This window comes from Tetranychus urticae, chromosome 1, assembly GCF_039701765.1.
Source record: "Tetranychus urticae isolate SD_2017Ah chromosome 1, NJAU_TeUrti_SD_1.0, whole genome shotgun sequence".
Taxonomy (NCBI): Eukaryota; Metazoa; Arthropoda; class Arachnida; order Trombidiformes; family Tetranychidae; genus Tetranychus; species Tetranychus urticae.
The window spans coordinates 24,424,452-24,438,599 of NC_142958.1; the positions used below are offsets into that span (position 1 = coordinate 24,424,452).

At 31.2% G+C, this 14,148-nt stretch overlaps 3 protein-coding genes and 2 long non-coding RNA genes across 5 annotated transcripts; 3 read left to right on the top strand and 2 right to left on the bottom strand.

Annotated features, from left to right (window-relative positions):
* The first annotated feature begins 105 nt into the window (after positions 1 to 105).
* LOC107368556 (uncharacterized) lies at positions 106 to 2,609 on the top strand. The gene is made up of 2 exons (XM_015936404.3): positions 106 to 1,394; positions 1,603 to 2,609. Exons 1-2 carry the CDS (start codon positions 952 to 954, stop codon positions 2,129 to 2,131), a joined length of 972 nt encoding a protein of 323 aa, XP_015791890.1. The 5' UTR covers positions 106 to 951; the 3' UTR covers positions 2,132 to 2,609.
* Positions 2,610 to 4,094: 1,485 nt separating this feature from the next.
* Positions 4,095 to 5,439, top strand: LOC107368438 (intraflagellar transport protein 27 homolog). Its single transcript, XM_015936256.3, has one exon. The coding sequence runs from the start codon at positions 4,580 to 4,582 to the stop codon at positions 5,180 to 5,182; it is 603 nt and encodes a 200-aa protein (XP_015791742.1). The 5' UTR covers positions 4,095 to 4,579; the 3' UTR covers positions 5,183 to 5,439.
* A 374-nt stretch (positions 5,440 to 5,813) lies between these two features.
* LOC107368563 (alpha-1,3-mannosyl-glycoprotein 2-beta-N-acetylglucosaminyltransferase) lies at positions 5,814 to 9,363 on the bottom strand. Its single transcript, XM_015936410.3, has 4 exons — positions 9,101 to 9,363; positions 8,268 to 8,877; positions 7,554 to 7,647; positions 5,814 to 7,378 (listed from the first exon to the last, which is right to left on the bottom strand). Exons 1-4 carry the CDS (start codon positions 9,194 to 9,196, stop codon positions 6,904 to 6,906), a joined length of 1,275 nt encoding a protein of 424 aa, XP_015791896.1. The 5' UTR covers positions 9,197 to 9,363; the 3' UTR covers positions 5,814 to 6,903.
* On the top strand, positions 9,306 to 10,644 carry LOC107368565 (uncharacterized). Its single transcript, XR_003083431.2, has 2 exons — positions 9,306 to 9,930; positions 9,981 to 10,644. It is a non-coding gene; the product is annotated as an uncharacterized LOC107368565 (long non-coding RNA).
* A 2,684-nt stretch (positions 10,645 to 13,328) lies between these two features.
* Positions 13,329 to 13,883, bottom strand: LOC107368564 (uncharacterized). The gene is made up of 2 exons (XR_001570178.3): positions 13,743 to 13,883; positions 13,329 to 13,665 (listed from the first exon to the last, which is right to left on the bottom strand). It is a non-coding gene; the product is annotated as an uncharacterized LOC107368564 (long non-coding RNA).
* Between the last annotated feature and the right edge of the window lie 265 nt (positions 13,884 to 14,148).

Sequence of the window (14,148 nt, forward strand, 5' to 3'; positions counted from 1 at the left end):
TTTGTTGCTTCTTCGGAAAATGGTATCTTTAATGGTGATAGTGATGGCGATAGATGGCGGTGTTGCTTACATTTTTGTATTTTTCAATTTTTATTATAATATTTCTTCAAATACTTCTTGAGCTTATTGTTATTAGGAAAAAGTGTTTAATTGTAATTAGTTGGTGATTTTATTTGGTGTTTCAACACAAATTGACATCATGGCAATCGTCCAAACAAATTTAGCTATGACTTGGAGGTTTGTGATCCTGGTATAGTTGTGAAGGCTATACAATTTGTACGCATTCGTCAATTGCAATGTTTGTGTTTATACTGCAGATGATAATGATGAAAACATCGCACCTTGTCATGTTATAATGGTAATCAAGTGTGCGTAAATACTCCATATGCTATCAGTTTTGACTGCTATTAGTTCAGTCAATTTTTTGTTCTATCTAAAGAAACAAAATTCTTTGTCTTTGGTAACCCTGTACAATCCAGTATTTACACTCCTAAACTCTTTTTTTTGCTGTTTTTGCTTCTCAACTTTAATGTACTCTGGTAATACTTTCTTCATTTCACTTCTTTCTTCTGATGATCTGCTTATGTTTCCCTATCATCAAATGATAATCCTACTTGTTTCACTTCCTTTGATTACAACATCGAAATCTGTTCAGTCTTGGAATGGCCTAAATAAATGATATAAATCATCAAACCATATTTACAACTTATAAATTACATTTTTACTATGTTCAACTCGAGTTGTTATTTGATTGAAACCATGGATCAAATTTATCCCATTGTTCACATTCAATAAATGCCGTCCTTTTCAACATTGGATTTTACTCAACTTTGCTTCCTCTCATCCATGTAATTAAGTTATACCGAAGATTATTTATTCTCTACAAGTTATTTATCCGTCCATCATTTGTTTCAAAAAAACCTTATATAAAAGTTGTTTTCGTTTTCCATTATGGCCAACTATGGATACCTTTCTTCATCTCCAGCACATTATGCAGATCACAATCAAATACAACGATCAGCTTATGAATCAAATTGTTGTGGCTTATCTACATCTTTCATAGCTTTCATTCTCAGTGTCTTCAACTTCATCCTTTTTTTCAGTGGCTTGATAATTCTTGCTATTGTAATCCTTTATGAACACCCTCCATTTGAAGGTGAACAAGATCTTCATTTACCAGTCATCAGGTCTCTTCTCTCCAAAAGTCATCCATTGAATCTCATCCATTACAAGTTAATTCTTTGTGGTTTTCTTGTTTGCCTCATAGCAATCGTCAACATTTTTCTCAACTGTTATTACTCAATTAAACGACGTGAGCAAGACGTTGAAAGTGTCGGAATCAACAATGATTTGGATGAAATTGCATTAACCTCACACCATGATTCAACAACAAGGTATGCATCAATTTTTTTATACGACCGTCTAGCAAACATTAAAAAATCACACTTATGCAGAAAATAATTACCAAGATCATTTTCCCTGCTTCACATCATTAACTTTCATGTTTAATAGTCTGTTTACATTTTTATGCTAATACTTTTTAAACAAATTATCTAATCTTTATGCATAAACATTTTCTATTTATTTTTCTTCTCATCACAGGACTCCGGTGACATCCAGGAAAACTGATACATTCCCGTCATTTGCATTATGTTCTTTCATCTTTGCTCTGTTATTACTTTTTACCATTCAACTTTGCATTAGCATTTTTGCTCTTTTCTCTGTTTATGGAACTGGAAACGGCGAAGAAGGCTACACCCAAGAATTTAATCGATCAATTACAGAAAACCTTGGAGACGCCAGTAAAGTCGTTCGAGACCATCCTGATGTTTTCAGAATCCTTGAGAAAGAGTTTAAATGCTGTGGTTTGGTAAGCTTTGAAGATTACGATAAAGATAACCCTGTACCCGATTCGTGTTGTAAAACAGCCATTTCCGATTATCAATGCGGTAAAAGGCGTCATCCATCAAACATCTATTTTCAGGGATGTATTTCCAAGATATCTAAGGTAGCATCAGATCACACGCTTTTACTGGGCTCAGTTGCTTTCGGATTTTCATTGATTCAAATTTTTGGACTTGTCTTTTCCTGTTGCCTGTATGTACAATTAGTTGCAAGTAAAACGAGTTGATGATTCTGCAATTGTTTCAAGTTATCGCTTAATGATGATCATCTGATGCTCAATAATCTTGGACTCAAAACCCATATTTTTCTCGACTCCACCATAAATCTTCATATTCACTTTCTGCCTATTCATACCTCATACTTCGTAAAGTAGATATCAATGTTAATTATTCATTGAGTTGCCAATCTTGACGAAGTTAAATTAATCAATTTAAAAGACTTGGCATGGTAAAACCCAAGAACACAAAAATATAAATCATGTTAATGTATCTAATGTATCATAATTTTGTCGCTGTATTATTGTAAAAGTCCAAATAATGGATTGGTCTGATCAACTTCAACTTTTAGCAGATTTGCAGCTTAAAGATGATAAATTTGCGCTTTCTAAAACTGTAACTTGTAAGCTTATCTTGCCTTAGTTGCATATTAATTGTATAAAATAAAAAACTTGAAATTTGATTAAAGCCAAAACATATTTTCTTGCATTTCACGTCATATTAATTTCAAACCAAAGTCATATTAAGTTAAACCATTACATTACGTAGATGACTTTTTCATAGTGTTGTGATTGAAATCAATCGTTACAATTTGTTACAGTAAAGTCTTCAATTGAAATAGAACGTATTCTAGACAATGATCAGTGGATGAATATTTTTTGAAATTAATTGTGTTTTAAATCTCTGGATTCATCAGTTTTAAAAATATTGACTTGGGTCAGTTTGACTTAAACCTCCTATCCTTTTTCACCCTTTTTATGTTTTCTTCATTCAAATTCACAATGGATTCACTCGTTTTTGCTATCAATGATTTGCCAGGAGTTAATACTAATGTTAAGGTGAGTTTCTTTTTTTCAGAAAATTTCATTCTTTTTTGAAACTGAATTCAAACTCTTTTTACCGTAATGAACATTTAAAAGTACAACTTTTCTAATGCAATTTGTTTCATTCGATTTTTTGTAATGTCTGTTCTCACGATTGATTTGGTTGTATTTGTCTGGGAAAGTGAAAGCAAAGCAACTAACAAGTATTAATCATGTGCAAAATGAAAAATTGGTGAAATATTAATTCCAAATTATGTTCAAATCCTGAAACGTAAATTTAAAAATCAACTTTGAACAATATTTAAATGAATTAATGAAATAGAATACTAATTTATCTCTCTATAAATTAAAGACTCAATGAAATACAAAACCTGATATAGTCTAACATTAACAATTTTAGGTCAACCTTAGGTAATTTCAACTCTTTAATGGTCTGTAATTATTGAAGTTTATTTTAATTCATTTGTTATTCAGTTGGCTGTCAATGTTAACAATTTAGCCTAAAATAAACGCTGAAATTACTTCAATTAGTTTCACGTTTTCTCATGGTTTTGAAATGATTGACAGAATGTTGTTTACATTAAATGAATGATTCTAACTTTTAACTGATCCTTGTTTGTAACATCAATTAGTCAAACAATTTGCTACAATTACAAATGATGAATTTTTTTGCAGCAACACAACAAAAGGTTAACTAGCGAACAGCAGATTTTACTGATTCTGGTGAATCTTTTATTCTCTAAACCCTATTTATATTTGATAATGATTGTAATGGAGTTATAATTTTCAAATTACAATCCTCAAATTATCAACATTGGGTTAGTTTTTTAAAGCCACCAATCAATAATTTCAATATATTCAAGTGAATATTTAACTAAAAGTCAAAACAGAGTAAGAAATCACTGGATGAAATGAAATTGTAAATTCTAAGTACATTGTATACTAACAAGGGAAGTACAGGTACATGTCTGCGAATCACGAAGAAACTCAAAATAAGAGTAAATTGATGATGATTCCAATTAAAATCAGAAAAATCAAATAAATTTGTAAATTCAGACATTTTATAGCGTTTTAAATATTTCCAATGATTTTTTCAGAGCTGAACACCCTGGTAAATGGATCAAAGTTCGAAAAAAATTTGGGGAAACTTTGCATTTTTTGCAAGAAAACGGGTTTTGACCTCAATTTTCTCGTGACCCGAAAGTTTTCTATCTAAAGCCGACAAACCCTATCGCTAGTTTTTTATGCTCTATCGAATGAACATAGTCTCGACCGGAAATCGCTGAGACACCTGAGATACTTCCCTTGTAAGACTCTCAATGGAGGCCGGTTTCATTGCTGGTCTCCAGGTAACATAGTTTGAATTGATTCTCATTCTAGGAAAAAGGTAAAGGTTGAGGTAAATTACATGATAATGATGGTAACCCATAGATTCTGGAGTAACAATCGAAACAAACATTGAACTTGTGAAATGAAATTCGTTCTCATTGTAATCAATTTTCTGTATTCAAATGTGTAAATTAATTTCATTTTAAACTCGTTATAATTTCTTAATTTTACCCAATTTCACCAAACTCATCTAATCGACATTTACTTGAGAAATATTTTATATTGTAAGTGACCAGTGCTTCAACCATGAGCAATGTTTCTCGGTGTAAAGCAATTGTTGTTGGTGATAAAGCCATTGGTAAAACAGCAATTCTTAATTGTCTTCTTGGTTATCCAGTTCCTTTCAGTAGACGATACAACATGACCAAAGGAGTCAACATTGTTTCAAAGTCGATTAAATTGGTTGAATCGCGAGAAGAATTGTGTTCAATTGATATTTACTTTTATGACTTTTCTGGTCGCTCCATTTATTCCGATCTGGTTCGATCTTTGTGGGCCAACAATGTTTCATTGGTTATCGGTGTGTTCGATGTGACTCGAGAAGAATCCTTTTACCATTTACAATCAATTCTGTCTGATTATTTGAGAAAATTTGATAGACATTTAGACAATCCGTCAACATCAACCCACAACAACAACATTACCAATACATTGGGTATCATTGGTGTCATTTTGGGCAATAAAACTGATTTAACTGAGCAAAGAGCAGTCGATGAGGAAGAAGCTCGCCAATGGGCCAAACATTTACGAATGAGATATTTTGATGTTAGCGCCAAGGATAATATTGCAATTGAAGAATCGTTTAATCATTTGGTTAGAACCTGGTTTGATTCTAATCGTTCAAACTGAAGGTTATCAACTTCACCCAACTAACCATTGTCCATTATCATTACCAACTCATTGTATTGACCTTTAGTTATTTATGTCTATGAATAATAACTGTGTTCATCTATTTATTGACCAACATTCAATTTTTCACTCACTTTTACTTTCCTCTCAACACTTTGTCTTCTGGTTATAACAATAATTTTGAATGATATCATGAAATTACTCGACTTCAATAGATACATTAGAGCAGTTAACCTATTGGTAATTTAAATAATAAACTCTGGCAGTTGAATTGACTTTTAATGCTTTTAGGTTTCAATTTCATGACTACTCTTTAATATTGAAACATCTTCAGTGACTGACAGCAATTTACATTTAGTTAAACGTTTAAATGAAAATGTCTTTCTAATCAAATGTCTTTATTGAACAATTATCATTTTGATAATCATGATAAGTAAAATATTGTGACTAGGAATCATAAATTATTGCTATAATGCTCTATTTTTATAGTCAGAGATGAACCCTATCCTTACCTAACCGTTATTTTACCTTCATTCAGGCTTTACCATTGTTATCATGACTTTTTGTATTCAAGGAGCTTTATTATGTTGATTGAGGAAGCGATTGAGATTTACAATAAGACTATGAAAGGTTATCCAAAAAATTAGATTATCTTTTATTATTTTTACTTTGCCAATCTGGTTGTTGCTCACTAAATTTATAATTTTTCCTTGTAAAATAATTAACAAAACAAGCAAGTAAATTTAGTTTAAATATCAGTGGATTATACACATTTTTATATTGTTTGTAGTTTTTATTTATCAATACCCAATCCGGTAAATCATCTGCTTTTTGATTAGCTGACTGCTGGAACTTGAATCCAAACGGATAAAACCTTTAAAATTGTCGATAGTTATTTACATGGATCTATAAGTTTTAGACTCTTTGCTAGACAACAGAGTGTCTTTCAGTCGAGCATAATTGGAATTTCTGTTTCATTTTTTTTTAATTAATCCCCTGGTTGACCATGAATAAGACTAGATTTTGATGTGTATGTAGAGCATGTTTACAAAATAAAATGAATGGTGGTGATGAGTTACTCGTTTTGGTGATGATCAAGTAAAAAGGACAAACAGGCAACTGTACACATCTCGCCTTCACTTGATTACACAAATTTTTAAAGGTATAATTTCACTGTCGAGTCAGTTATTAGTTAATGAATGTTGTTAGGCTGCAGGAATTGACTATTAACCATTTTACATTATACATTGAGAAAAAGTAACAAATTTATCGGAATATTTGATGTTGATGATGCTTTATGATATTTTATGATAGTTATGATGATTGAAATAGGGTTGATCAGGTTGATGGAGTTGATTATAATGTGGTTTGACGAAGATGAGATTTCTTTTCCAAGAACAGGCTCCAGTTTGAGTAAAATTCAGCAATACTGTCATAACGAATGTTAATACAGCTTTACAAGCACCAAAGCTCACTCAAATCTTTCTTAATTGTAATGATATTTAAAAAAGTTCACTAATAATGGTTGGCTGTTATTTGCATTTAAACAAAAGAAACAAGTTCGAAAGCAAAGGCTCCAGCTTGGAAGATGCCATGAACTGCAGAAGATGTTGTCCGAAATTTTATTGAAACAACAGTGTTTTGGCAGCGTCAGTATGATTTATTACCAAGTCATTTCGGAAATCAGGAATGTTGAATCAATAGCTATAATCATTAACTTGTTAGCTGGTATCATAACCTTTCCAATCAGGAGGAGGAGCAAGGTAAACTCGTCGGTTTCTAAACATGAATGGGACGACTCCACGGTAACCTGTTCTGGGGACACCAGACTTAAAATCATCCATGAGTCTGAAAGCTTTGGCAATAGTCTTGAAGTTAACCTTTGAACGATAGGTTAAACGAACAGGTCCATTCCCATCTAATCGGCCACTTGCTAAGTCCTGAACAGTAACTGAAGGACTTCCGTAAACTGTCTTAATAAACCAATCATCGTAATTATCTTTTAGTAGGTAAGTCAAATTGTATTTTGTGAAAGGCACGAATTGTTCATTTAGTTTGATGAATTTAAGATGTTTTTCGAAGAAAAGTCCATTGCTCACTCCAACTTTACCAAATGTCTTGGTTCGGGAAACTTCTGGTCTGATGCAAGCGCGTTCCTTTCTTTGAGCAGGCTGCCTTATCCAATCATCCCAAAATCTTTCAAGTGATTTAGATTTAGATGAGAAAAAAGATGATTAGTCAGACAAATAAGTTTAAGGTTAAAAAATGAACAGTTCATTTGGAATCATTGATCCAACTCATATAGTTATTAATCCTTAAAAGGGTGAATCTCATGTCTTGTACTCGAAATGATTCTTAAAAAAGTACTTACGCTTTAGGCCATTTATCAGCAATCTCAAGCCAAACATTTTTTGTCATCATCCAGCCAAGGCCAGGAAAAAAATCTGATCTATATAATGTGTCAGCTGAATAGTAGTTACAGTATTCCAGTTAGTTTGGAAACATTGACAGAGAGAAATACAAGAAAAAATTGAAACAAAATTAAAGTGAAATGAAAACAATCAATAAGGTGTGGATCGATTAATGTTTGGGTGAGGGAAAACTAATTTAATTGAATTTTTTACAACAAAAAGTGAGAATAAGACTTTTACAACGAACGAAAATAAAAGTTCAAGCAGCAAGTAATAAAGGTACTGATAATTATTGGATAATCGAGAGAAGCCTTGATAAGAATGCCTATTTTGTCTCGATGGTTATTGGTTAGTGTTCACCGTTCCGTATCTCTGTCACTTTACAGTCATTTTTCATCTGTTGTTCATTTAAAATTTATCATTAATTAAGGATCGATAAGTCTAAAAAATACAATTTTAGATTGTCTGATATTCTGTCTATGATCATAACTGATTGTGTGAAGGAAATATCACACATTGTAAAATGACAATTAGTGTTGGCAAAAAATAATGATTAGCTTAACCTATCCTCTTTAATATCCTGGTGCATTGTTGTTTCTAGATATAATCAAACATACTGACACAAATGGATTCATCAAGAACAATAAGTTAGATAAACTAATTTTGATTATTACCTGAGTTATCAGCGATCAAGCCCTCTTTACCATTATCATTCCAGGCTGAAACGCACCATAAAGTGGGATCACTAGCTAGGATTTGATAAGTAGCTCGAAAATATTCAAAAAAATCTGGAGCAATATCCAGATCATCTTCCACGATAATAACAGTGTTGTAGTTGAAAACATTAAATGTCTGATTTAATGCCCAAGCATAATGGCGAGCGATTTTGTAATAGCCTTTGAATTTTTTCTCTTTCCCTACTAGAGGAATATCACTTAAATCTGGATGACGAATAAGGGTTATCTGATCACCGTAGCTTTGTAAAACTTTACGTGTAGGTTCATGGCCACAATCTTGACTAACAATAATTGGAAAACTGGTAGCATCAGGACGATATTTGAGCAATTGGTCAAGATTGCGACGAACGGTGACACGGTTACAAGAAAATAAAAGTACAGCTATGGTATCATCATAACTATAGCTTTTAATCTCTTTACCGGTACCAGACAGTTTCCTCTTTAAGCTTCGTAAATTATTTATCAGGATTTTATTTGAATTGAGTTGTCCTTTGAGATCTTTTTCCAATTGCTCAACTTGATAGTTGACATCTTTCAATTTTATAATCTGTATATAATAGTGATCAAAGAGAGAAAGCAAAAAAGTAACAAATTAATCAACAGTAACAAAAAATAGTAGAAGAGTCGAAAAAAAAGTATTGCAAGATTCAATTAAACTGGAATCAGTTCAGTTGAAATAAGGGCCTGAATTACAAGCAAAAATTTACACATAATTATTAGAGCCATTATCAATAATTGTCAATAGTGGTATAGAAATAAATCAAGCTTACCTTTCCTGGTGGTTTGTGAACAAATAGGTAACACACTATGACAATCCAGCAAAGACATGAAATTGATCCTATTAAATAAAAAGTCTTCTTTCGCATTGCAGCATAATTTTAGAAGACAATTAATTTAAGGACACAGCAAATAAATAGTTAGAGGATGAGAAATGGATCACAAAAACAATATGACAATAAATTTTAACTAAACTCATCCCAACCTAAACCATGAAGATGAATATCACCAGCAGTTTATCTCATTCAGCAGATGATCAAAAACTACAAAAATTATTCTCACAACTCTCTTTTTTTCTCCCTAAAAATATCGTGAAATAGCATTAAAGCTAAAATCACAGCAAATTTAGTTAAAATAACTAACTCAAAAGAAATCGCGCCTCACATGTTAACCAGCTTTTATTTATCACAAGGTTCTGATTTTTTTAATAATTTTTGTGATAATTTTTTAAATCTCATTGGCTCCTCTCATGATTTTAATACGATTTGTTCATTACTAAAATATTTAACTAGTAAGATATTCATAAAAATCTAAATAAGTCTAGATTCTAATGAACTGACTGTATATTAAACAGTAAAGTTGTGAACCACCCATCCTTCAATGCTTAAATTGTTAATTGTTCAATCCTGTCATTTATGATGAGTATATAAAACAAGTTTTCCACCTGTTCGGAGTTATTGGAGCTTTTCCTCTATCTTATTCCAACTTGCATCTAAATGTGTTTCTCTAATGTTTTATCTAAATTTTCGTCGTTTATTCTGAAGTGTTTTATGCTTATGGATACACTTTTTAGCCATTAAATAATTCAGCTCTTCAAGCAAATGTTAGTCTATTTCAAGAAATACTGATGATTGACTTATTTTATCTTTTCAGGTTGAATATCAAAATTGACTAGGAATCAATAGAAACCGGTGATCTAAATTTCATCTTGAAAGTTGTTCATTTTCATATGACTGGGCTGGAATGCTTGAACTGAATCGACTTGATTTCACAAAAGGAAAATGAAAGAACACAATAAATTTATTGTGCCCTGTTCTCGGCCAGTATAAAAGTCTTAAGTGTACTTTTCATCAAGCATTTTCAGCGATCACCCAACACTTAGATGTATTTAGTTACACCATTTTAAGGTACTATTGTTGACTAAATGAGCGAAAAACATGTTATTTAAAGAAGATATCAGAGCAATACAGCGTGACACTTGATTTTCAATGGTGCTATCATCATTGTTGAACAAGTTGTGTTCATCATTGTTACGATTGACAGTTTTTGTTTGATTTGTGTTTCTTTTTGTATTAACAAGCGTTCACTCTGTGTGTACACTTCACAGTCTTTTCAGTATTTTGTAAAAAATCAGAACCATGCCATGTCTCCCTATCCGGTACCTTTTTGCGTAATCTATTAGTTAAGCTAATTGTTTACTCAAGTATCGTTAGTTCCATTGAAAAGATTAACACCAACAGTGATTATAAATCGAATCAGTAAATAGTCATTTTCTATTAGCTTAATAATAAACAATTCAATTTATCTCGTCATGTAATTAACCGTTTATTGCTATTTTTGCTACCCTAACTATCTGTATCCACCCTTTTCAATGATAACAATAGTGCAGAGACAATGATTTATTAAACCCCTGACTTACTGAACAGTTTTGTAATAGTAGTTTTAATAATAAAAAGATTGAAATTTAATAAGAACTGGATCGAGCTGTGGTATTTAAGGATTCATTAGTACATTGATAAAACCAAAAAAAACTCGAATCACGATCATCTCGTCATATTTATTTTACCAGTTGATTTGTTGATTTCAAAACTCATACTTGGAACTGCCATATTAAATGCTTGAACTTGAATTAAAACTTTGATGAAGCCTTTTCTATTGAATCTTCTTCTTTGCACTGGTTAAAATGTGAATTATTTTTTCTTTGAAAACATTGAAATATTGAAACATGTGAAACAGTTTCTCTGAATACAAACTGTACTCGTTTCAATCCATAACAATACACAGTTGAATGAGTTGTTTGCGATTAACACGTGAAAAAATTAGCGAAACCGATTGTTGCTGGCAAAATCAACTTGCTTTTACAGCAATAGCGTTTAATTTTTTCTCGAGCTTATTTCCAAAATTCTTTAATGAGAAAAATGCATGAGATCTTTCAAACGACTATCATTATAATGTCATGAATTTAATTGAGTTGATACTGGTTTTAAATTACATACTCGAGAAATGTAACTTTGACTTTTCAACAATTTTCCCTTATACAGGGTTATTCAGTCTCATTTACTTCACGTTTCACTTCAAACATGCTAGGTTACTTGTTTATTTACTAGGTTTATTATAAAATATATTGTTTGTTATAAAGGTCAGCATTTGTTTCCTTGTTCGTCATTTTGGTTTAAAATCATATCTAAAATACAAAACTTTTGGCACAATGAATGATGACATAAGTTGTTGCCATTCATCAACAATAGATAGCACTGCAGTCGCAAAAAGCGCTCGATTTAAGGTTTAGTGGCGCCGAAAAAGTTTAAACTCAATAAAATGTTAAAGCTTTTGGTTGATCAGTGATTACATGGTTCCGCATACCAATTTGTTGGCAAGTTAGCAACATCCAGTTATGTTAAAATTGATACTTTTCCATTAATAAGACCATGGTACACACTCAAATTCAAGATACGAATGTGGTCTTTAAAGTCAGTCTCTAAGGCTCAAGAAACATTCAGTCAGCAGTCGATACACAAAACACATGTTTATTAACGCCGACAATACAGTGAATGTAAATAAGAAAAAGATTCATTCATCTATTTCCATTTTTTCCAAATTCGCTGTCCGATAATTTTGGTCCGTTTTTTGGTTTTATCTTAAATTGCATAAAACACCAACAATTAGCCTAATATTAGAGCGATCCATTGATTGTTACCCTCGTATAGTTAACTTGACCTGAGACGGATAAAAACACCGTTACTGTAAGTTATAAAAAAGTCGTAAAATTTACAAAAATTGCGATTTTTCTGAATTATAAGATAGATTATATTAAAAATATAAAAATTGAAGGCTTTAATGAATAATTTGATCAATATTTCTGTTAAATCACAATGAATGCGGTTTAACGAAACAGGTAAGCCTTTATGATGAAGCAAATTGTAATTCAACGTTTCGATGTTCTAGATCGATGATGTGAGTATTGGTTGATATGAAATTATCATTGAGATTGAGTTGTTCATGTTCTGAAACCAGAAACATAAGAAGCTAATCAAGAAAATAATAAATTCAATTCAACCATCAATATGGATTGATTTTGAGGTAAATTGAAGTACATTTTTGATAGTCATTGTGATCACTGATCATCAACCTTCCAACTAATTGTTACAATTCAATATTTTTAGTTGGTTCAAATATTGCGGTTGTTGAATTGTTGAGTTGAGTTAAATTTAGATTAGCCTTGAAAAGATTTAAAGCTTAACAGTTAACAGCAAGATTAGTAAAATGAGATTCTGTTAACTAAAGATTTTTTTGAATGAGAAAACACTTTAAAATAATCTAATCGAGATTTAAATTAATTAACATAATAAACAGTTAATTTTATGCACTAATCACTGATAGCAGTGGTTATATCATGGCATAACCAGTGAATGGCAAGCAATACTTTTACCGTACAATCCAATCTGGATTACTTTTCATGTTGAGATACTTTTAAGATTTCAATTCTGTTCAATTTTCAAGAGATTTAGATGCTTAAAATGGTCAGATTTCCTTTGGATATTTAGGTAAACTTAAATTGCCTAACATTTGATCAGGATAATCTCAAATGATGTAAACAAAGCAAAGAACATGGAATCTCTATCGAAGTATTTTCAGCTTATTTCAATATTCTGGTTACATTTTTGCCTACTTTGAATGGGTTAGAAGAAGAAACATTTGAAGCTGATTATTAAATTATCAGCAGCTGATTGATCAAAGAAAAGCTGTTTTGCCTGATTCAATCAAATATATTTCAATATGATATATCGCTTAATGTGTTAAACAAGTAACCGTTCAAAGAGCCATATAAACAAAGCAATTAACTGTTAACGTGAATCTGGTTACATTGAACATTGTAACTTGTTGGTTGAAACAATGAATTGTCATATGATGGTGTTAATGATTCACAATCACCATGAATGCTAATTAACGAAACATTAATTATCAAATACTTTGGCGATATAAAACAGAGGGAAGCAAGCATTTCATTGAAATATTAACTTGTACAACAATTTATTTAATGATAAATAAATGTTATTTTAAATCATGTAATAAATTTTCTGCAACTTTTCTATCCATTCCTTGTATTTGTAAACATTGAATTTAACATTGATTTGCGGCCTTGGTTGGCTTCTTGGTGAAACTTGATAGGAAAAGATGAGTTTTCAGTGAAAACATGGTTCATTGAATAATTGAACAGCTCATGATATACGTAATGGTAACCATAATAAACACGAAACCAAAATAATTAGAAAATTAACCCAAAAAATTGAAAAATCCTTCAAAGAGTTGGCTTCTCATGTCTCGAACCATATTGTTTCTGTGAAAGAAATGAAGCAAAATTGTAAATAATTATTAGCCCAAAATTAATCAACAAATGAAATAAACATTGTATACCACTTTAAATCAATCAAATGATTTGATTGTTGGTGAATTACCATGGAGTTGGTTTTGTGTAGCAAAAAGTCTGTGGAACTAAATTTAGATACAATTTAAAGTAAATACGCAAAGTTGTTGCAAAGGCTGGAAAAGATGAAAATTATAATCAAATCCTAAATGACAAGGGTAAATTAATTGAATTCATGTTAGATAAATAAATATATTGAATGTTGTGTCAATCAGATGTAACTAAAAGACTGAATTGAAAATAAATCAAAAGAATCATGAGTTCTTTGACTGATTTTTCAATTATTTTTTCCTCTTCTCTTCATTCCTGATCATTGTTAATGATCTTCTAGACACATCTTTTCCAATCATTAACATGACTTCAGTTGAATTCATTTCTTTGACTCCATCCATACAT